The sequence below is a fragment of the Alosa pseudoharengus genome, unplaced genomic scaffold, assembly GCF_046254945.1.
Source record: "Alosa pseudoharengus isolate Yale_2024_CS ecotype anadromous, Long Island Sound unplaced genomic scaffold, YU_APseudo_1.1 YU_APseudo_1.1_scf_9, whole genome shotgun sequence".
In the NCBI taxonomy this organism is placed as follows: Eukaryota; Metazoa; Chordata; class Actinopteri; order Clupeiformes; family Clupeidae; genus Alosa; species Alosa pseudoharengus.
In genome coordinates this window covers 39,974,181-39,998,361 of record NW_027468881.1, presented here as the reverse complement: position 1 = coordinate 39,998,361, position 24,181 = coordinate 39,974,181, and the positions used below count along the sequence as shown (strand labels likewise).

The 24,181-nt window shown below is 40.1% G+C and overlaps 2 protein-coding genes across 2 annotated transcripts in view; one reads left to right on the top strand and one right to left on the bottom strand.

Moving 5' to 3' along the window:
* The window catches only part of LOC143114821 (tumor necrosis factor receptor superfamily member 14-like), a 199,895-nt gene that overhangs the window by 57,532 nt on the left and 118,182 nt on the right, over window positions 1–24,181 (top strand). The gene's annotated exons all lie outside the window — the stretch shown is intronic.
* Window positions 1,043–23,097, bottom strand: LOC143115366 (tumor necrosis factor receptor superfamily member 14-like). Its single transcript, XM_076277346.1, has 7 exons — window positions 21,157–23,097; window positions 20,938–21,063; window positions 5,590–5,745; window positions 5,314–5,401; window positions 4,351–4,535; window positions 3,019–3,179; window positions 1,043–2,757 (listed from the first exon to the last, which is right to left on the bottom strand). The coding sequence occupies exons 1-6, from the start codon at window positions 21,389–21,391 to the stop codon at window positions 3,052–3,054; spliced, it is 918 nt and encodes a 305-aa protein (XP_076133461.1). The 5' UTR covers window positions 21,392–23,097; the 3' UTR covers window positions 1,043–2,757; window positions 3,019–3,051.

Genomic DNA, 24,181 nt, shown 5'->3' with positions numbered 1-24,181 from the left:
GTGTGTAGTTGGCACATTGTTTGTGTGCTTACTATTGTGATGGCTTGTGTTTACTGTTTGATACGAAAACACAATTTTTATGAAAGTGTGAAGAGTTAAGCAAGGTGTGTAGCTTTTGCAAGAGTACTACAATGTTTTGCTGATTGGGTGAAAGGTTTTCCTATTTGTGTGTAGAGTTTTGCAAAAAAAGCCATAGTTACAAAAAATGTGCTTAATCAATCAGAAAAAACTGTAATGAGTGTCTTGTCACCTCTCCTAGCCTGGGTGCCATTCCGAACTTAGTCCCGCCACAACATTAGCTGGCTAGCGCCACCACTTCTCAATGAGACGTGGTCTGGGAACCAAATGTTAATTTTCTCGTATTTTAAAAAAATGCCCAGATCCGTTTATTGGGTGCCACGGATGTCTATCAAATGTGTCTGTGCATAGCTCATCATCGTCTTGCTTTCCCCCTTGTTCTGTGATTGGCTCCCTATCTCAGGCGAAAATTTGCTCCATGGTCTCCAGGCTGCCTTAGCAGCGTGAATCAAATCGCGCGCAAGGCAGCATGGGAACACCCAGGCTACCACAACATTTGAGGTCGGGAAGTTCGGTCTGGCATTGCTCCATTGAGCAAGTATGCTCGCCCTAGATCGGGCGGACCAATCAAATCGGGCTTTACGATGATGGACAGGTGAGCAACAGCGCCTGGTCTATCTGCTTAGATTAGTAAATTAATTTTGAAACAAAAACGCCGTGGCTAGAAAGATACATGGCTTTTAAGACCCCATATGGAAAATGCATATTATTTAATGAGGTTTTATCACTGAAAACGATTATTTCTGAAAACTTTGGCCAAAGTTGAGATGAGGGAAAACTCGTGGTTTCACTTTCATCAAGGGAAAACAGCGCTGTTGCATTGCAACATGTTCCTTCGTTCGTTTGAAATCTCTGATTGACCACCTGTTTGAGGGATTTGTGACAGCCTTTCCCAGCTGTTTAACATGTTTGTAGCATATCAGTGTTCAACAGAATTATTTTTAAAAACGGATGGGATATAGGCGATCTTTTTTTCCCTAATAGCCTACCCTACGTATCTCTTAGATTTCGCTAATGAGTGTTGTAGGCTAGTAGTTATTGACGGCACTAACTTTTACAAGAGACCAGAAAACAATGTTAAGGCAATTGTGGAGAAGAAGGATGGTTCGTGTGTTTTCTTCCTACACCTCACGGTAAGCTATTTCGTTGCTCTGATTGGTTAGGTCTATCCAATTCCCCCGTATCGGTTGAAACACGCCCCATAATTATGTCCCAATGGAGCAGTATAAGACTCATATTCTGACTAGAATTGAGTATGACTGCGTCAGGCTACACCTCTCCTGCAGTGCTGAGCATTTAGGGGACATGAGGACAAACTGGCCGCTGTTTTCTTTTGTCAGCAAACACCGTTAGTCAGAGCACCTCATGTTTACTGTGTCAGCATTGCACATCAGCATTTAATTTAGAGTTTCACTATCTGCATTCCAGTATGTCTCTATATAGCTTTTGATAAGGACAAAATAAGACTATGGCTGGACTGACACTTTAATCCCTGGATGGCATAATCTTCTCCATCAAGGGGTAGTGGATGGTTATAATAACTCTAATTCTGATTTAAACATTTGTACTCATACTCATAGTTTTATTATATAACAGTAATAATAAAAACTATACGGAGTTCCAGTGTGACTGTTGATACAACATGACCTTTTGACCATCTGTGCCATTTGAGGCCACAGATTATGTCTATCCACATATTATATGATACATAACTTCATTCCTTTATATCTTATGAATCATCAGGAATTTACATGAGTTCATAGTCTCTCATTAATGACCTCATGCATGAACAACACATCAACTAAGACATTAGGTACGATGGTACATCATTATGATTTATGATTTTTTATGCATGATCATCATGATTACAGGAATTTAAGGTTAATTGCTCATGAGCTCATAATGTCTGTGGCCCCTCAACTAAAGTGGTGAATAAAATGCCATGTGTTTAGAGAACTGAAAAGTTGTGTTCAAATCAGAATTTGAGCAGTGATGACCACATTTTTGGGAGAAAAAAAAATCATGATCATGCTTAATAAATTATAAATCATAATGATGTACCTAATGCTTTAGGTAATGTGCTGTTCATGTATGAGGTCATGAATGACAGAATATGGCCCCAGCTGTGGCCAAGAGTTCTCACAGGGATCTTGACAATCCTTATAGTGTAAAGTTTCCTTCCAACCCCATTTTCCTCGGAAAATAAAGTCCTACAGAAAACAGCTGAAGGGACCACCAACACATCTGATCTGTTTCACATGACGCCCCATGGGAATATCTTAAATGTATGTTTTCCATGCGTGGCTTTGCAGACACAGTCTGTGCTGTGGCCTCTCCGCCCTCCCAGGGTCCCAGGGCAGCTGCCTCAGTTCACCATTAGAAATGCAGGTCCACAGCGGTCCTCTCATCAGACAGCAGTCCTTTCTTCATGAGGTAGGTGTTTTGCTTAAAATGTCACAAACAACGTGCTTTAAGACTTAGAGAGTTATAACATCTGCCTCCACCGAATAGTGTTCTCTCATGGTAAGCTGGTCCACTCTGGCTTGACCAGGTCTCTGCAGTAGGGAGGTGAGGTAGCGTAGTGAGGAGGCATGATGCATCAGCTCCTTCAGGTCACAGTGGTCAGTCGGTCCAGGATGAGAACAGGCCATTCTGCAATACTGTCTGGTTCATAAGCAGCTGGAGAGAAAGTGGATGAGATCATGTATTACACTTTGAGCTTATTCAACTAAACATCATGTTAACGTTCCTCAGATGAGAAGTTAAAGTAACACAATGGAGGAAAGCCCCTTTTTGTCAATTTTCAACAAAGTTGGTACCCATTTAGCACTAAGGCAGTAGCCTAGCTTAGCATAATACACCATAAGCGGTTGCTGTTCCACAAGATGCTACCTGCAGCATATACAAGTCAGTCAGTCTCTTAAACAGTAGACTACTCACCATCACTTTTTATGTCCATTCCGTCCATTCTGATCACGTATGCATCACAAGTTGCACCTGTGTGGTCTGTGTATTGTGGACATTACTGCCACTAGACTGTAACGCTGTTGTTATAAAATTATCTGTCTCTTGATTTAACACCTGTTGTTGTAAATATGTTCCTGCAAAATAAATAAATGAGAAAATAAATATGTGTTTGCATTTAGTATCCATGGCTTAATACCATTTTTTTCAGTCACTTTGGTGCATTCTCAAATTATCATTAACATTTCAACAACCGTTGAAACCATTGAAACCGTTGAATTTTAAACATCGCGCCCAGGGGTGTGGCAATTAACAACCTAGGGAGGGACCTGGCGCGTTGTCTAAAAATCGCCATCATACACCACCTAAACCTGGTCAGAAGTTAATGGCGAGTTGTTCATATGCTATTTTAAGAGCACATGTCAACAGTCATATTGGCAGGTGCACGCACCATCCTTCTATCATTCATGAACGCACACCAGTGCACGTCCATGCAAAGCATTACAAATTGCACGATTACAATGGGAAACATAATTAAAATAAAGATATTACGAAATACTGTACATCTCATGATGAGTAGTTATTCACCATCATTTGCAAATTGGTAATGACGGTTAAAAGTGATTAGGGGAGAGGCGAGAGACATGTATGGAGCACAGCTAAAGACGCACTGTCACGAGATATAAGCAACTCCTCTGCAGGATAAATGTTGTTTTATTCAGTCATTTGAGCAACATTAGGGTTACTTATCAGTCAATAGTGAAAGTAACTGCATATAACTGTCTTGTCGTTGACTGACTCCTTGGTGAAGTTAGTTTCACTTTGCCAATGAGTTCAAATAATAGACGAGTGCAAATGCGTGAAGTAGTCAAACAGCTTTGTCTTGTTTTCAATATGACAGTTTACTCTGTGAGTATTTCCTAATGAACAATGCGCAAGGCAACATTATTTTCTATGTGGCGCACCCCCCCCCCCCCCCCCCCACACACACACACACACACACACACACCACCCATATATTCAAGATTTTTTGTATATGTATTAATGAAATATTTCAAACCATTTTAATAATAATAATAATAATAATAATAATAATAATAATAATAATAATAAATATATGTTCACCCAATAAAGAGTTCATGTGTCCATCAAATTGAATTTGGTAAAAAAAACTCTAGTATTGCTTTAAGAAAGAGGAAAAACAATACATATATATGCCATTACAACCTACCAATATCCTTGAATCATGATTAATGTAAGCCTTAATAACAAGAATTATTTAATAATAAGAAACATGTTAATTCTTACCTTGTTCATTTTTTTTCCTCTTTTTCCAATGGATTACAAATACCACAACCCCACATAAAGCAGCTAGGACTATGACAACAACTATGACACTGACTATAATTACAACTGTGTTTTTTCTTTCAGCACATTCAGTGTCATATGATGTTGATCCTTTCCTTAAGACAACAAGTCCCATCAACTCGCACCTACAGAGGTCACATAAATAATTATAGTTTAGACTCATGAAAACAGCTTAAAGTGTAACTCCAGCGAAAATTTACCCCAGGGTCTTATTCTGCATTAAAACACATAAAATAAGCCGTGGAGACAGTATTTTTCGTTGATCAACCACCACAGAGTTTGTCCCGGTATACGCTATAGCCCCAAATCGCAAACAGTGGATTAGCTAAGGGCGATAAGCCAAATAGCATTATTTTTTCTTGTTTTCTTTTTTTTGTGGCCTTTTTATGCCTTTTAATGACAGGACAGTGGAGAATGACAGAAAGTGAGCCGGAGATGGAGTCGGGGGTGGGATCCGGAAAAGACCACGGGCTGGGAATTGAACCCGGGTCGCCGGCGTACGTTGCAGGTGCCCCAGCCAGTCGCGCCACGGCTGGGGCCCAAATAGCATTTTTAAATCAGCAATATTGTTCAAAGGTACCAAACCTCGTCAGTAGCTTGCTCAGGGTCCCTACACATAAAACAAAGCACCAACAACGTAGTTAGCGAATCCGGAGTTTATTACAGAAGATTGTTAAGAACACTTACCAACTGTCCCCCTACCAGCTCCTCCAACCCAGTATCGCAACGATTCGTTGTACTGTCACTATTATTCGTGCTGGGGTTAATCAACGAAAAATACTGTCTCCACAGCTTATTTGATGTTTTAATGCAGAAAAAGACCCTGAGGTCAATTTTCGCTGGAGTTACACTTTAATGTATAATCTAAACCTACAGTGCAGTGTATACAGTGTATAAACTCACTGTGTGTGTGGTCTGCAGGATGTGAACGATCCATCTGAGTATAAGTCACCCACACAGTCAGCACACACAGCATCTGAAGATGATGTGCCTGCATAAAAAGATACAAATCAAAGAAAGGTTGGTAAATAAAACCTAAGTTGACATTCAAATATGCCTTTAGTTCCTTTCTATGTCAGTGTATCACTGTGTGCCTGTGTGTTTTCTCATCTTCAATTAACAATATCACTGTGTGCCTGTGTGTTTTCTCTAAAGGATAATTTTAGAAAATGTCCAAACCTGGCTGTTTGATGTATTGTCCTGGTGAGCACGTTGTGTGTTCCACAGCTCCTCTGCAGCCATCTTTGATTGGGTCAGTGCAGTAGTGACCTTCCAGAGGATCACAGAGGGCATCTGAGGTGGAGCTGCACACCCTCTTCACTCTTAGACCTGCAGCTACATTAGAACATAATACATCGATTATATACTTAATAAAATAAACAATGCAAAGAGCCATTAGCTAATACAGTGTGAACAAAAAAATAAACAAATACCTTTACATTTATTATTTTAGCAGACACTTTTATTCAAAGTGACGAGCAACGAATGATGAGCAACATTCAAGTTACAATGCAGATGAGACCTTAGGTAATAATAGTTAATACAATAAATCAGGGGTCGGCAAATAGTGGCCCGCGGGCCAATTTTGGCCCGCCATTGATTCTATCTGGCCCGCGAGATGACGTTAATTTGCTGTTGAATGAATTTTTTTTTTAACCCCATGTTTTTAAAAAGAAAAAAAGGCCTACAGCAATCCCATCAATTTCAAAACATTTATTGAGGTATAGATGATAGTCCTACTAAAGTGACAAAACAGGTGCATGGAACATCCTTGCAGTTATCCATGACGCACAGGTCGGAACGGTATTGGCACGCGAGTGCGCGTAATCTTGTGCAAAAAAAAAACAACAGTGTCCTGTCTCCCTCTTCCAGTGGGCAAGGTCAAAAATAGCCTATGTTTCGTTAAATTAATAGGCTTGGCATTAAGAAATGCAGGCAGGCTCAACACATACCTCTGCTTCCATTCTTCTTTGTAGGTCCTGCATTCTGAATCAATTTTTCTTTTCAAGGCTTTTGACAACGACATTTTGCATCGATAACTAGCATATAGCAATGTTCAGCTAATCATTTACACGTCATCCAAAAGAATAATATTTGTAGCCTACACATTAGTTACGGCAAGTTGCTAGGCAAGTCGCCTGTTTCATGAGAGACGACAGGAGATGCAGCAGGCGGCATAAAAACAGCGCACATAAGCAAATAAACGTTTTTAATGGAATTAAATTAAATGCATTTTAAAAGTTAGATGATGTTTATTTTAATATAATATAATAATTAATAATTTAAATAGTAGGCCTATAACCCCCCCCCCCCCATTACAAAAGCTATGGCCCGCGATGCCATTGTCTGAAAAAAAATTGGCCCGGGTCCAAACGTAATTGCCGACCCCTGCAATAAATACTAGTACCAGAAGATGAGAGTGCAGAAGTTTTAAGTACTAGTCAAGTATATCAAAGGTGATAGCGGTGGAAGGAGAAGAAAGTCTATGTGCATGTTAGGTGTGTTGGATTGTTAGAAGTGTTAGGAGAGGAGGTACTCTCAAAAGAGTTGGGTCTTCAAGAGCTTTTCGACTCTGGTAGCACCACCACTATCAGGGAACTACAAATAAAAATGGTCTGGATTGGCAAATGTGTAGCCGTATCAGATGTTCCTCCCAGACAAACAAACCATTCATCACAACATCAACATAGACTCCCTCTCTTTTGCTCCTACCAAAGTTGAAGAACAGCTAACTTTCACTGACCATGTTGCCTTTGTCGTCTGATTGTGCCACTTCACACTATTCAATATAAAAAAAAATAGGCCGTATATAACCCAACATGCTTTCCAGCTCTTGACCATGGTTATCTCTCACCTTGAATACTATAACTCAATTACTTGTGTGGTGAAACCACTATTTATTGTCAAGAACACAGTGGCACATCTGGTTTTCAATCAACCAAAAAGGGCAACTGTTATATACCCCGCTTTTCATTGAGCTCCACTGACTATCGAATTGCAATTCTGCTTCCTGTTTTCTACCTCAATTGAAATGCAAGTGAAAGTCAGGAATTGAGTTGGAATTTAAGAGCCAGTTTCAATTCAATTCTGAAATTTTGCACAACCCTGATTGATAAATGATTATGACCATGTGCAGTTGAAAGCTTCTCAATACACTGACAGTGTTTCCTAGAGAATTGAATTCCATTTGTGGTGGTTGGTTTGGAGAATTAACTTGAATGCAACAGTTTTTAACAAATTAGCACAGCGTGGTTATGATGCTAACAGAGCTGCCAACCCTCACTCACTCTCAATGTGTGAGAGTTGGCAGCTCTGTGCTAACCAGATTTAAGCACAATTTAGTAAAATCTGGAAATCATTGTGTGGTGGTCAATGTTGATATTGTGGTGGGCAGCCACAAATAAGTCAATGTATGGGAAACAGTGACTGAGCACCATCCACAAGACTTGGAACATGATGTAAACCCGGATAATAATTTCCTCCTTGATCAATGAAAACTGTCACTACTACACTGATGAACTACTACACTGATGAACAGTTCAATCAAAACACTGTCAATCAGGGTACTCTATCAATTATTCACTTCAATAGCAGAAGCCTTAACATGAATTTCAAGGACATAAAAGACTATTTGTACACCTTCTCGCATGCATTTAACATCATTGCAATATCAGAGACTTGGATTAACAGCGATAATGTGGCAGATTTTGAACTGGATGGTTATGAACTTATTAATGTAAACAGGCAAAATAAGGAGGAGTAGTGATCTATGTGGATAACACTCTGAGATTCAAAGTTTAAGATGATATGACAACTGTGGTTGACAACCTACTTGAATGTTTACCAATCTAACTGTGCATGGAAAAAAGTAGAAATAAGTTGTGTTTATAGAGCACCAGGTACTAACATTTATGATTTTACACAGTGGATAGAGGGCATGTTTTCAAATAAAAGCACCAAAGCTGTTTTCATTTGTGGAGATTTCAATATTGACCTGTTAAGTCCCAGTAAAGTTAAAGCTATTGATGATTTCATCGATGCAATGTGGAGTGACTGTCTTAACACAAATCAGACACTCGGCAGGGTGAGGGCTAGATCCTGTTTTTGACGCGCTATAGGCCTGTCCACTTCGAATAAAGTTGAAGCCCACAACGTTTAGAATCCTTTGGGTGGTGTTCCCATTTAATAGCGAATGTAGGTTACACAGTTCAGATATGCAAACGTGAAGGCTAATCTAGCTGTGGCGTGCCAGCGGTAAAAACCGTGCGATCTCCCCGCCACCCTAGCATCATTACCCACCCGCTACACCTGTGAATTAATTACCTGGCGCGCCTGTGCCCTAGCTATGACCTAGCTACTGTAACACAAGCACACTGCCCTCTAGTGTAGACCACCACCACAACATCAACAATAGCTAATGGCTCCCACACACCGGCCCCTAATTGGGAAAGTGTGACCAATTAAACTACAAAACAGGGAGCCACACAAAAAGGTCTTCAGGTCTTCTTCCTTCTGGATTGGATGTTAACCAGCGTTGGGTCATGACCATTACACGGCTTCTTGCAACAGGAAAAGCTTGGAAATAGGGCGCTCCAACTGCACCGTCTTAGTCTTCAACTACACGGCACGTACAAAGCCCTTCTTGTCTGGGTAAGTCTTTGTCACTCTTCCCATAATCCATGATCCACGCGGAGCAGTGTGATCCATGATAATGACAATGTCTCCCATTACAAAACTTCTTCGCGGCCTCGCCCACCTTTGCCGTTCCTGTAACAGCGGCAGGTACTCCCTTATCCACCTTTTCCAGAACAGATTTGAAAGATATTGAACCTGTCTCCATCGTCTTCTAATGTAAAGATCATTCTCTTGAAAAATTCCAGGGGCAAGAACAGGTTTTCCTTTCAGCAAAAGGATGTGGTTGGGTGTGAGCGCTTCCAAGTCGTTAACATCGTCAGACACCTTGGTTATCGGACGGTCATTCAGAATGGCTTCCACCTCACACAGGATGGTATGGAGGCTTTCGTCATCCAAAGACTGTTGCTGCAGAACAGAATACAGAACTCGCTTGACCATCTTAATGAGGCGCTCCCAAACGCCGCCATGATGTGATGCAGCCGGGGTGTTAAAAATCCAATCGATGCCCCCTTTTATGAGAGCATCATGAATCTTGCTGTGATCAATGGCTGCTAAAGCTTCTCTTAACTCTCGCTCTGCTCCAACAAAGTTGGTACTGTTGTCTGCTGCAGTTCTCCTTAAAGCGTAGCTTGCACAGCTTGGTGACCAGTGTTGGGGGTAATGCGTTACAAGTAACGCGTTAGAGTACTCTTATTAGTTTTTTTCAGTAACGAGTAATCTAACGTGTTAGTTTTGCGAATTCAGTAATCAGTAACTCCGTTATTTTCCAAAATAAGCACTCGTTACTCCGTTACTTTAAGAATTTCCCTCGATAAGGAAAGTAAAGTCCCTGCTTTTCTGCATTTAGTCAGATGTGGCTGCTTGCGTCTGTACCCTGCTCCTTGCCTCTGTGTGTGTGTGTGTGTGTGTGTGCAGGCGCGCCTGCAGGTGTACGTCCATACACACTGTGCGTACCATCAAGCTACTCAACAACAGAACATTTCCCTTGTGTGTGTGTGTATTCACACCAAATTGGCCTACCATACCTTCCCAACTATGCACAGTATCCCTTTAGCTGCATGCCATTAGGCTATTTACCATTTTCTATTACGTAAAGTTAGTGAACACGTTATCAAAATTAACGTGCACGCATTTTGTTTGAGCAGGAGAGAGAATACGCACGCAGACACGCAATAGGCTACTTGTTGTTTTCTTTTACTCGGCTATCTATATATGGTTATCAGCACACAATGTTGAGCTAATTCACTAACTCAATACTCATCAATGGATATCACAATATGCTATGTAGGCTACTTTTTTGCTGACCAATGCATGGACCTAAAACGGACAAATATTGTTCACAATTTTTTTTTTTTTTGCGGGGGGGTGAGGAGTGTGCGTACCATAGCATTAATTCCTGCAGGCGCCCCTGTGTGTGTGTGTGTGTAAGCTACGTGTGTTTGATTCTTGGAGGTACACGCATTATTTTGAAGGTTGCGTGCCTACCAGTTAAGCACTTTGTTAGGCCTGCACTTGTAAAGTTGATTTAGGCTATTAATAGTGTGATGCACTGTTCTTTTGTGCGCAGCCTAATACGCTACATTCTTATGTTAAAATGAAAAAAGAGGAAACGACATCGGACAAGGATGTTTACTGTTTTTTTGTTTTTGTTTTTATTAGGCTATTACTCTGCCTATTACCGGTATATGCTGTTCATGGAAGCTGTTCTAATTCTCAAAGGATGAATGCCTGTTAAATAAAACGTGCAATATGCTGACTGTCTTTCCTGTCATTATCCTACAGTTCATGATTGATTCATAAACAGTCAGCACTGTTGGTGCATCTAAAGGAGGATGTGTGTTGCTGCTGCAGGCGGAGACGCACCCCAAACACGTTTTAATTGTTGGTAACGCACGAGTACTCTAACGCGTTACCTTTATTTATAGGTAACGTAGTAACGTGACGGATTACTTTTAATTGATAGTAACGTAGTAACGTAACTAACTACTTTCAAAAGTAACGATACCCAACACTGTTGGTGACTTGACAGCACCAAAGATGTGCACCTTCATTCTATGTTCCACCGGGCTTTGTGTCGTATCTCCTGGCCACCATAGAAAGCAAAGGAAATCCATGTGTCTTTTCGACACCCTCACTTGATGAAACATAGCCTGGACATCGGTCATCAGGGCGATGCTCTCCTGTCTGAATCTTGTTAAAACACCAAAAAGTGAATTGGTAAAGTCAGGACCTTGCAACAACTGATAATTCAAGGATGTTCCTTTAAATCCAGCTCCACAGTCAAAAACCACCCTTAGAGATTTCTTTCTTGGGTGATACACCCCATGATGAGGGAGATACCACACATGGCCTTCTTTACAGTCCAGCTGGTCTTTAGGCACCACTTCAGCGTATCCGCTGTCAATCATCTGTGAGAGAAACGCTGTATACTCCTCCTGATAAGATTTGTTCCTTTCAAACTTTCTTTTTAGACAGTTAACACGCTGTTCCACTATGCACCGGTTATTTGGCATGGTGATGTCATCAGTCTTAAAGGGTAAATCCATGCAGTAATGACCTCCTTGCAAGTGTGTGGACTTCTCAAAGGACCTCCATGAACCTCAGGTCTTCCCTTGACATCTCCTGCCTCTCCTCAAATGACTTCTCATTAAAGTCTTGGTTGTACTGAGAAACCAACAGCTCCTCCAGCCTGGCAATGGATATCCTATTGGCATAGACGGAGGAGCAGCTTCTCTTGCAACATCCACTATTGCCTCTCAATGGACCGTTGATGACCCACCCCAATAGGGTCCTCACGGCGTAGGGTCCACCACCTTCGCTGTTGACAATTTCCCAGGGCTCCATCAATTTTGGTGCATTGGTCCCAATCAAGATTTCAACATCTGCATCCAATTCTGGAATTTTGAATTTTAACATCTCTCAAATATTCCCATTTCTCAAGGTCTTGCTGGGTGGGAATGTTGCTCTTTGACACTGGAATTGCGTCCTGTGTGTACACCTCTGGGAGGTCCAGGAACTGGCTGCCACCCAATTTGGACACCTCCAGACCTGGAACAACTTGACTTTCAACAACCTTCTCTTGGCCCATGGTGCGTAGTAGAATGTTGGTCCTTTTACCCTGCAGATTCAACTTCAAGAAACTGTTGTTACAAAATGTTGCTGTACTTCCAGGGTCCAAGAAGGCATATGTCCTAAGCACCTTGTGTCCTTTCTTAGATTTCACCTGTACAGGAATGATGGAGAGAGTACAATGTTGATCTCCAGCCCCAGTACAACCACATGCCTGAAGTGACACCAGTGCGTTATTTACTTCTACTTCCTGTGTCTTGGTCATCTTGTCCTTATTGTGGATGTGCAAAATAGTTGGATGTTTCAGATTGCATTCATCACAGGTCAGACGACTTCTACACTCTTTGCTCATGTGGCCCACTTTCAAGCATCCAAAGCAAACACCCTTTCCTCTCAAGAATTCAATCTTCTCCCAGTGAGGAATTTTGTTCAAGCCTGGACACTTGGGCAATAGCTGAAGCTGCTTACAAAAGTGACAGAATTCTGAGCCTGACTCCTTCGAAGCACTGGGCTGGCTTGGCATCTTGATCACTGTGGGCTTTGGAACTATATTAGGGCCAGTCGCCAAAATGTTAGTCGCAAAACTGCTTCCTTTGATATTGCTCCTGGACACTGGCCTACTCTTATTCATAGCATTTAAAGCGCTGGATTGCGTGTCTGCAATATCACCAAAAAGCGGATGAGACAAGATTTTGACTTGAGTCTCGAAAAAGTTCACCATATCAGGAAAGGTGGCTCTATAGCCTCGTCGTTCTTGTAGCTCACAGGACGTAGATCTCCATCTGTCCCGCAGCCTGTACGGCCATTTCATTATCACATTCTTCATATTTGATGGAATGTTCAATTCCTCCATACATTGTATCTCAGTCATAACATTGCAGCATCCTCTTAGGAAAAGTGCAAATTCTTGCAATGCCTTAACATCCTCAGCCTTTACGACAGGCCATCCCTAACCCTTGTCCATGTAGGCTGTTGCCATCTTCTGTTCACTGCCAAAGTGGTCTCTCAGAAGACATTTTGCTCTTTGATATCCTTGCTGCGATGCCATATGTAGGCAACTTCGAACAAGCTCTCTAGGCTGCCCTGTAGTATATTGCTCTAAAAGGTACAGACAGTCCTGATAGCTGCTGGTTTTCTCCTCAACACAGTGTTCAAAAGCTCCAACAAATGAAAGAAATTGCAATGGATCCCCATCAAATATGGCTATGTCTTTCTGTGGCAAACTTGATGACATTTGTTGCTGCACAAGCATTGCTGTAATCTCATTCTGCTTTTGCAAGATTCGACATATGGCATTCTGGTCCACAGTGCTTTGCATTGGTGGAGTGTTCTGTGCTGGCTGAAGCCTGTGCAATTGCTGTTCTTGTGCAGCTACTGATCCAGCAGGCGCAGTTATTAAGGTTGTAGGAACATTTTCAAACTGATGCTGTCGGCCAGTACCGTGTGTGCTGTTGAGTGGCTGTGACTGCAGTCTGAAAGTGCTATCCCTTGCTGATGATATGACACGACGCTGTTCATGATCCTGTGAGCGTGCAAAAGGGTCCTCGCCATGCGCAGGAGACACAGGTGGTTCTCTTGAGGTTGGTTTTGTAGTCATGGTGCTTTGTTTAGGAACATACGTGCTTGCATTTGGATTAAGTTCAAGACTTTGCCCTTTACGTGCCTTACTCGCGTATGAGTTCATTCCATCTGATGCGGCCATTCCCACATCACTGCCTTCCAGTACTGAAAGCCTTGCAGCGGCCATAGCAATTTGTGTATCAAGTTCCAACTGTTCCTTACTTTTCCTCAGCTTGACTCTTTTCAATCGGAGTTCCTCCTCTTGTTCCTCAAGCTGATGCTTCCTTTGTAAAGCAGCAGCCTTCTCCATCAAAGCTGCCCTTTCTGCCTTTGCCTTTAGCCGTGCGGAAGATGCACTGGAACTGCCATGGCTTCTTTTGCTTGATCTTTTGCTGGACACATTAGACACACTGTCCCCTGGCTTAATGTCATCTTGACACACAGATTGAGCATCTTTGTTTTTCACCTTTAGTTGTGCACCTTGGCCATCATCATCATCATCATCATCGTCATCATCACAATCATCATCAGAAACAGCACCATCACTGCCACCATCAACAATGTCAGCAGCATCATTCACATTTTCATCATCACATGAAGCTCCCATCTCCTTCAACCATTTATGGGCATTTCTCAGATTTCGGGCCTATTTGGGTTACTGAAATTTTGAAAAATAAAATTAAAAATTTTACTAATTGGTATGCATCAAGTTATCAGTCATTTTGATAGGAGTAACCTTGTGAGCTTGGTTGAGACCACAATATAAGGGAATTTATGATTTTTTGTCATTTATCAGGTAAATGTCATTACCATCACATCATCTAATATGTACATTTTAAAGATGAAATGGTCAATCAATGATCAATTATGGTTTCACATGAAGTCTATTTTATCTTGAACTTATTAGAATTGTTGAATTTTACTTACAACATAAAATTATAGTCGTTTAAGTATCTTATTTTTTGATCGACCCTGGCTTGGAATTTCATTTATTTGAAATAAATGCCATATATCATATCTGTTTTCATCCAGTGGCAATTTAGACTGTCCAACATTGTCAAAAATATCTAACTAATGTAATTTATACATAATCTATTGGCAAAAATATGCATGGTGATGGTGATGACATTGCAGTTCTGGTAATGACATTTGTTGTGGTGATGACAAATCATTGATCGTAATCTATTGCAATTAAATGTTTATAATTTAGAAACCCAAGTTGAACTGACTTTGTGAAAAAAAAAAAACGTATTTCTTTTAAAAAGAGTACTTTAAATGTATCTGCAAAAATGTCATCACCAACACAGTTGTCATTACCACTACATTTCAAGCTATAATGTGCTGGTAATGACTGTGTTGGTGATGACATTTATACCGAAAAACTACCCTGAGAAGCAAAAATGATCACCATGCAAGTGTAGCTAGCTTTCTACATGTAATGTACATAATTTAAACTATTAAAATAATTGTAAAATGTCAGGAATATTCAAAAATACAGAAATACAATGTGTATGGTAATGACACATAATAAGTGTACATGCCCAAAACGAGGGATAAAGAGTAGATTTTCTTATGTTTCTGGACATCAAGGCATCAATCTTTCTGCTTGACACCCATGTATTCCACTGTGATATTAGGTGACCATGGTTACCAAATATTTTTTTGATGAAAAAACAGTAGCAAAGTGCTTTTATGTAGAGTGTGCTGGTAATGACGGCTAAACCATGGGACAGGTAAACATTAAGCAAAATAAAGCAGGAAATGCATATATACATAATGTGTGCATGCAGTTCATTAGTTCAGATATCATTTAATTCATATGCATGATTTTTTTAATTAATGTTTGATAAATGATGTTTGACATATGGCACAATATGTGAAAACTCTGGTTGCGGACGAAAACACCAAAACACTGATATTGTACCATAAAACACCAATAAAATGTATCTAAATCATGAGTAGGAGCAACCATTAAAAAAGTCTAGGCTTGTTTTTCTTTATACTAATTAGTGATGCTAAACATTATTAGATTTAATGTGTTTTTAATAGAATTACACCCTGTGGACAGAAATAGGCCCCAATTCTGGGAAATACCCTTAATACACTTCTTCAACAAATGCATCATTAACAGACTTTTTTGACTTTTCTTCCTGTCTTTTCTGTTCCTCTTCAGGCAGAGAAAACTCAGTGAGCAATGTGTTGTGAAGATCAAAGGCATTTTGACAGAGATTTAAACTTTTTTACCTTTTGTTGAACATTTAAATCACATTTGCAGGAACATTTTCAACAGAAGACAAAAACGTGACAATGTCTGCTTTTATTTTGCTTGTTTTTAAAAAAAATCATACTTCTTTCCTTTTGAAGCTTTTCAATTATCATAACGATTCCTTTAGCGGTAGGCTTTCTTGTCCTTTTTTCGCTACCCTCACGTTGCAACTCTGTAGCTTTATTTTCATCATTGCCTTGTGTGTCACTCATTTTCAACAGATTACTTTGTAAGATTCACGGGCCTTGTTATTGCGCTATGTCGACTATGCGGCCTCTCCGTTTGCCTAGGCAACACTGCGTCAATTGTTGTGCAGACGTAAATGTCTTTGCAGCTCACAGTATGGTAATAGGCCGTTCAAAACAGTCTTTTTATAACATCGTAGTCGACAAGTCAGTTCGTAACCTGCTTATCAGGAACGTCCAAGTTTTCCTTTGCCGGTCGATGATAAAAAGATTTATCCTACTTTAGGATTGACGATGGATGACCCAGTTTATGGCTTTACCATGCTGCGGTTTCAAGTTCGATAAAGTTCAACTTCCAAAGTATTCCAGCGAAATCCAGTTGTTGTCCAACTTCCAACGTATCCAAACGATATCAAACATTAATCCAACTTCCAAAGTATCCATACGAGACCAGATTTTCATTTGTTCTTCTTCCAGGACATCTCAACGAGATCAAGGTTTTTACTTGTGTAGTGACTGTCTTAAAGGAATTATCCGGAGTAAAATGCACTTTAGATCGATTTACGGATGATTGGGGGTACATAACGTTGAGTTGACATCAAAATCATGTCATTCGGATGTGTTTTGAGAAAGTTTGATGGTACCGTTTTCAGTCACAACTCGTAGCCTGGAAGTCAGCGGGGCATTTCAATTGCGCAGCTACAAAACGCTATTTTATACCTCTTCTACAGTTCCAAACAACATAACACAATTACGTGGTAGTGAGTAGAGGGTTCGTAAAGCCAAACCGAAGTATCCCGAGGTCTTTATGTGGTCGAATAGAGAGTCCAGAATGAATTTCATCAAGCCAGTACCTTTCCGGAAATGTTGCCATCTTTGCTGTAGGAGTCTTATTGCTGAGTGTGTTGTAACACACTCTGGAAATTCACAATTTCGTCGCCGTTTAAAAAAAAAAACATAGTCCAGTCCATACAACTTCATTTCAATTTCGAAAGAAATACTGGACTATGTTTTTTTTTTTTTTTAAAAACGGCGACGAAATTTTGAATTTCCAGAGCGTGTTACAACACACCCATCAAAGACTCCTACGGACTTTCCCCTGAAGGTGGCGGCAAATATGGCAAAATATTGCATTTTACTCCGGATAATTCCTTTAACACAAATCAGACACTCGGCAGGGTGAGGGCTAGATCCTGTTTTTGACGCGCTATAGGCCTGTCCACTTCGAATAAAGTTGAAGCCCACAACGTTTAGAATCCTTTGGGTGGTGTTCCCATTTAATAGCGAATGTAGGTTACACAGTTCAGATATGCAAACGTGAGGGCTAATCTAGCTGTGGCGTGCCAGCGGTAAAAAACGTGCGATCTCCCCGCCACCCTAGCATCATTACCCACCCGCTACACCTGTGAATTAATTACCTGGCGCACCTGTGCCACCGTGACCTATGACCTAGCTACTGTAACACAAGCACACTGCCCTCTAGTGTAGACCACCACCACAACATCAACAATAGCTAATGGCTCCCACACAATGTATAGTATGAGCCTATTTCCGAAAATCACCAGACCCAGCCAAATTACATCCCACTCGGCTACACTAATCGACAACATATTTACAAATGATATTGAGAATAAAACTGTGAGTGGGATATTGATCAAAGATATTACTGATCATCTGCCAGTTGTTCTGGTATTTAGTGGAAATTACAGGACAAAAAGATTAGACTGGTCCAAGCAAACTCATTATAGAAGAATAAGATCAGAAGAATCCATCAATTCATTTAATCATGATTTGCTTAGGCAGAGTTGGGATGTAATTTATGAAATTGGGGATGTTAATAGTACGAGACCTTCCTAAAAATGTTCAGTACATTGTATGATAAGAATTGTCCATTAAGAGTGGAATAGTAAAAGAAAGCATGCCAGTTGTCCATGGATCACAAAGGGATTACAAAATGTGTGTAAAAAAACTTGTAAGAGTGAAAACAAAAGAAGCAGAAATCAGATATAAAAATTATAAGAATAAGTTAACTAATATCATGAGAACAAATAAGAAGGATTATTATAAGAAATTACTAAATGATAATAAAAATAACACTAAAAGGAATTTGGAAAACATTAAACAGTTTCATAAGAAATGGTGCCACATCAAACTACTTCATGCTGTTCTTCATGTCTGACATTGTTTGTGGGGTCCCCCTGGGGTCAGTACAGGGGCCAAAATTGTTTATTTTATATATCAATGATATGTGTAAGGTGTCTTAGATACTGAAATTAGTCCTTTTTGCTGAAGACACAAATATTTTTGCAATTAATAAAGCCAAGTAATTTCAACATATGAAAATAGGTCAATGAAAAATGAGAAAAGATAGAATTAAAATTATGGGAAAATAGGGGAAAGATTAGATAAAATAAAATCAAGGGAAAGCAAGGGAGAAAAGGTAGGTCTTTAACTTTTAAAACAATCTGTTGAGGGTGCGGTCTTTATGTGTTCAGGAAACTGGTTCCAGAGTTTGACTGCATATGAGCAAAAGGCGACTTCACCACATTTAGTTCTAGTAGTTGGTGGAACCAGGAGTAGTCTCTGTTGCGACCTGAGTGACCTAGGGGGTGTGTAGTGGTGGAGCAGGTCTTTTAGATAAATGGGGCCACTGCCATTCAGAGTTTTAAAAACAAGTAGCAGTGTTTTAAAATCGATTCTGTGACTCACAGGGAGCCAGTGTAAGTGTTTGAGTAGCGGTGTGATATGATCTGTTCTTTTGGCTTATCAGAATCCTTGCTGCTGCATTCTGGATTAATTGGAGTTGCTTGATTTTTTTTCTTGGGAAGGCCTTTGAAGAGACTATTACAGTAGTCCAGTCTGCTCGATATAAAGGCGTGAATGAGTTTCTCAAGGTCTGTTTGGGTCATTAGGTCCCTAAGCTTGGATATGTTTTTTAAGTGATAAAAGGCTGATTTAGTAACCGTTTTAATGTGACTGCTGAGAGAGGTCGCTGTCGATTTGGACGCCTAGGTTTTTTACCGTTGTTTTAACTTGAAATCCTTTGGTGTTGAGAAATGAGGAGATGTTATGCCTCGTACCTTTATTCCCAAAGGCAATCACTTCAGTTTTGTCCTTATTCAAATGGAGAAAATTCTGGACACATCCAGTTGTTAAGATCACTAACGCACTAGGTGAGAGAGCGAGATAGAGCTGGGTGTCATCCGCGTAGCTGTGGCAGGAGATCTGGTGTTTTTGTATGACCTTTCCAAGGGGGAGCATATAGAGGTCGAATAGTAGAGGACCCAGGATGATCCCTGGGGGACACCGAAGCACAGGGGAGTGATAGAAGAGGTCCAGTTGCCTATAGAGACAAAAAAGTTTCTGTCTTTAAGGTAGGAGCAGAGCCAGCTAAGTACAGTGAACCCAACCCAGTGCTCTAATCTATTTAAAAGTATGGTGTGATCTACCGTATCAAATACAGCACTGAGGTCCAGAAGGACTAGGACTTGCCTGCATCCAGGTTGAGGCATATATCATTTAAAACTTTAATCAATGCCGTCTCAGTACTGTAATGAGCCCAAAAGCCGGACTGAAAACAGTGAAGACAATGATGGGATGTTAAAAAGTCATTAAGCTGGCCGTAGACTATTTTCTCAATTATTTTGCCAATAAAGGGCAAGTTTGAGATTGGCCTTTAGTTGTTATAAGCGGAGGAGTCAAGGGTTCTCTTTTTTTTAATATGGGCTTTACTAGTGCGGTTTTTAGGGACTTAGGCAAGGATGAATTTATAATTGTGAGTAGATCTGATGCAAGAAAGGGGAGGACAGATTTTAAAAAATTGGTGGGAAGGGTATCAAGACAGCAGGTGGTGGAGTTTATTTACAGTCTTGCTTAGAGTTTCTATGTCTACTGGAAGAAATTGGGACATTGTGCTCTTAGGACCCTTCGGTGTAGGTTGTGAGTCTAGCTCGTGGGTTGTGAGTGCATAGGGTAAGATGTTAGATCTGATTTGGTCAATTTTGGCTTTAAAGAAAGAGGCGAACTCATTACATGCATTAATCGAGAGAAAGTGAGATGGGAGTTGTGAGGGAGGAATTGTCCGTTTCTCAAATGTAGAGAATAGTACCCGGGGTTTGTTGATATTTTTACTGATGATGTTGGAGAAGAAGGATTGTCTTGACTTGCGGATCCCACTATTGTATGCATAGAGTTTTTCTTTATAGTCAGTGTAGTCAGATGGATGTTTGTGTTTATGCCATTTTCTCTCCCTCTTAAAGTCCAGTTTAAGGACTTTAACAGAGGGGTTAAGTAGCCAGGGAGACCTGTTTTTGTTGGTGGGCGCCTTAGTCTTTAGGGGAGCAATGTCGTCAATAATGCAAGCCACTTTAGCATTGAAATGGTCAAGTAGATCATCTGCTGTACAGGATGGAGGAGGAGAATTATATATGTATGTATGTGTGTATGTATGTATGAATTATATATGTATGTATGTGTGTATGTATGTATGTATATACTCCAGCTCTAGTCAATACTCTAGATTTGTATACTTCCAAATGGAAATCTTTGTTATTTAAAGTAGTCATTAATTTCAAGAATTAATTGCAATCATTGCAAATTTATTTTCCTTATAATTAACTCTATGATTAATGAAAGGGGTGGGATTAAAAAAAGTGTAAACTTCTTCCCACTCCTTTTCAAATAAGTTAAGAAAAAAAAGGGGGAAGATCCTTGTTTTGTTGCTGTCTTGTTGACACAGGTTTCTTGCATATTTGAAATAAAAATGACAATCAATCAATCAAGCCAAAACAAAACTGTTGGTATTTGCCTTACTGGAATCACAAACTGTGCAGGATCTGCAAGACACAAGTCCATTGGGTGCATCAGTGTAGAACGATGACTGGCATGGGACGCATGTTGTGCTGGTGAACTCTGTGCAGTGTCTCCGAACATAATAACCTTTAATAAATAAATCAACAATTATAACATACGTATATAAAACATGGGTTATGTCATATGTTTATGTTGTGTAGTATGACACAGTATCCTTACCAGGGCCACACATGGGGCAGCACTCCTGTCCTATAAGGTACTCAGCTCGGCCACAGGCAGTAGAGACCCCAGACACAGTCAGGAGGAGGATCACTGCAATAATCACCAGCTTCATCATGGTTTCCTCAGGTTGGGGTGGAGTCGACTTCAACACAGTGATGTTCACACAGCTAAGCAACATACTCATATCCTGCAGTTTTATAGATGCATCCGTCAAAACAATAAAAAAAAACATACTTTTAAACAATGCTGTTGTGTCCAGGGGTTATGTGAGGGGTCTGGTGTTTTTTTTTCTGTTTCTGTTTTTTTGAGGTTTACAGATCCTGTAAGGGCAGTAATTATCTTTTCTGAGCAAAGGACTTCATGATTGAATCAGCAGTTCCATTGGCAACGTCGAGTGACACTTATGAATGATATACCTCATTTTAAGTAACAACACTAACATTTATGTTAGTTTATGAGGAGAATGCTGCTGCTGTACTGGCAATTTAATTAAATTACTGACTAAAGTTAAAGGACAATTCCTGTATTTAGCACATTGAGTCCCTTTTCTGGTACACCACTAACCACTCAGTGAGTTGCACAGTTTTGAAAACGAACGTTTAGGGTTGTTTTAGGAAATGTTTGAGTAGCCTACAGTATGCCCATTGCCAGCCACCCTGAGAAGTCAAAGGCGATTCAAAACGAGTCAGAAAAGTCGAGACAGGACCAATCGTCAAAATTTCGGTGTCCACCACTCTAGTTCATCCGAAAAGGGACTCAAAGTGCTAAAAACCGGAATTTTCCTTAATTGATCAAGCCAGTGACTGGTTGCTGAACTAAGACCGATGTGTGTAAAGTTTGTTTTATAAGTTCTTCTCTAACACACAATAAAACCCATTGTTACTCACAAGTAGGGCTGGCCAATAAAAAAAACGTTAATGAACGAAACAGTTCATGAGGTCATTTATTGGGTTCATTGTTGTACAAAAACATGATTGTTCTTCCAACAATATACGTCTGTTTTGTTTATTACAGCATATCCTTCCCCGCATGAGATATTAGTTGTGTTACTGCCTGGAGTGCAGTGAAAGAGGCTTTGTTCTCTCAGTATTATTATCCAGCCTCTTGGCCTACTCTGTTCTTGAACTATTTTCCTTGTAGCTCAATGGCCTATATGTCAGCCAGGTAAAACCGGGAGGAAGGCTTTTCAGCCAGCTCATAAATTTCCGATGGACCGTCACCTGTGTTGTAGAGGCTTTTGCTTTAGTGTTCGACATACAAAAGAGTGGCGTCGGTAACAGACATCATTTATCATTCATGAGGTTAATTGGCGTACAACATGATTTTTCTTCAACAATGTCAACCACCTCAAAGCCAATTTCTACTCTATAGCTTTTAACTCAGTTTAAGCTATTGTTTTAGAGTATCTGTTTACACCAGTGTTGGGAAAGTTCACCTTCTACATTAACTAGTTCAAAGTTCAGTTCACAAATTTTAAAATGAACTAGTTCAGTTCATAGTTCAATATTCCAAATGTTTAACTAAGTTCACAGTTCCAAAAAATGAACTAGTTCATAGTTCTTTTTTTCATATGTTGCTGCTAGCTATTATTTTTTAAAATTATTACCAGGGCCCATATAGAACGCAGTTAATGGGATTAGGGTCAAGGATCTGTCTTGACTGTCTTTTGATTTTTTATCATACCTTGAAAGGCTAGCCTGTTGCTTCAGTTCAATGTGCCGTTTCAGGTTTGCTGTAAATCTGAAAGCCAGCGGGCAATGTTTGCACAGAAATATAAGATTTCCCCCATCCTCACCGACCTTGTCATAAAACTCATTTAAATGATCATACAACGCCTCCTTGCTGCTTTGTCGCCTACAATTCTGCCTTTTTCAAACTTCTTTGACCTGAGGCCCAGTCAAGGCATACTTTGGGGTCATAGGGCCCACCTATGACCCCCCCCCCCCCCCCCCATCAAATTATCATTATATCACAATATTATTGTTATTTTATATTGTTATACATGCACTTAAAAGCAGTCAATGTTTAAAGTGCTAAGATTGTTCACAAAAGTGTGTGAAAACATGCACATCAGAGGACTTTACTAATGTAATATTTAATTACTTTAGTTTCATTGTTTTTGCATGGTTGCATGATGCTTGCATGAGAAATACTTTTCAAAACAACAGCAATTATATGGGTGCCATTGTTTTGGGATGTTTCCCTCGTGCAAGCATCATACACTGGGAGGCAGAAAGAATATGCTATTTAATTACATTTCATTTGAATGCCTGAATGTAAGGATTTCACTTTTGTGAATTGTAAATGGCGGATCAGATAGGCCTAAATCACTGATCTGGAGATCTTAGTATTATTAGTAATTAAGACTAATGAATAGCTTTTGGCATGCATTGAATAAATGTTCATACCACGACTTAATTGTAGCCCGAGATGATCAAGTTTATCGTTGCCTACGATAGGCCTAGTGAAACTTCCCTTCACCAAGTTCAGTCCGAAATAATTATTCACCAGAAAAATAGTTTGAATGTAAACCCGACGTACAGGAATGCCACTTGCGCCAAATTTATAGGAGTCATTGCAGATGAAAAGACGTCTTAAAATTGCGAACAATGCATACAAGGCCTTCCCGAACGACAGAGATACAGATATCGCCGAAAAGGAGTGTGTCATTGACCGCAGTTACATGCAGGGAGTAACCCGGTTTTCAACAGCAATATTCGTTTTGCGCGCGAGTTGTGTAAACTCATTCTGATGGCATCAATCAATTTAATCTGGTATTTGGCGCAAACCGAATATCACTGTTACATTTAAAGCCCGAATATTCCCTGCATGTATAACTGTGGTCATTGTGTACGGTGAATTGAATGGACACATTTAGATCGAGCATGGCAAGTCATTGCAATAGCCTATAATAATAGGCCTACCATTTCGTTACTGCATTAACCATAGTGATGTTCTTATTGAAAATTTAAAAGTACTAAAATTAAAAAGTAAATTGCATTGTGGGGCTGTCAAATGATTA

Excerpts from the sequence above, each read along its gene's own strand:
- LOC143115366 (XM_076277346.1), bottom strand. The coding sequence starts at position 21,391 with ATGTTTTTTTTTATTGTTTTGACGGATGCATCTATAAAACTGCAGGAT. Across the intron at positions 21,064-21,156 it reads CTGCCCCATGTGTGGCCCTG|GTTATTATGTTCGGAGACAC; the intron begins GTAAGGATACTG and ends TATTTATTAAAG. Across the intron at positions 5,746-20,937 it reads CTGCACAGTTTGTGATTCCA|CTGCAGGTCTAAGAGTGAAG; the intron begins GTAAGGCAAATA and ends GTTCTAATGTAG.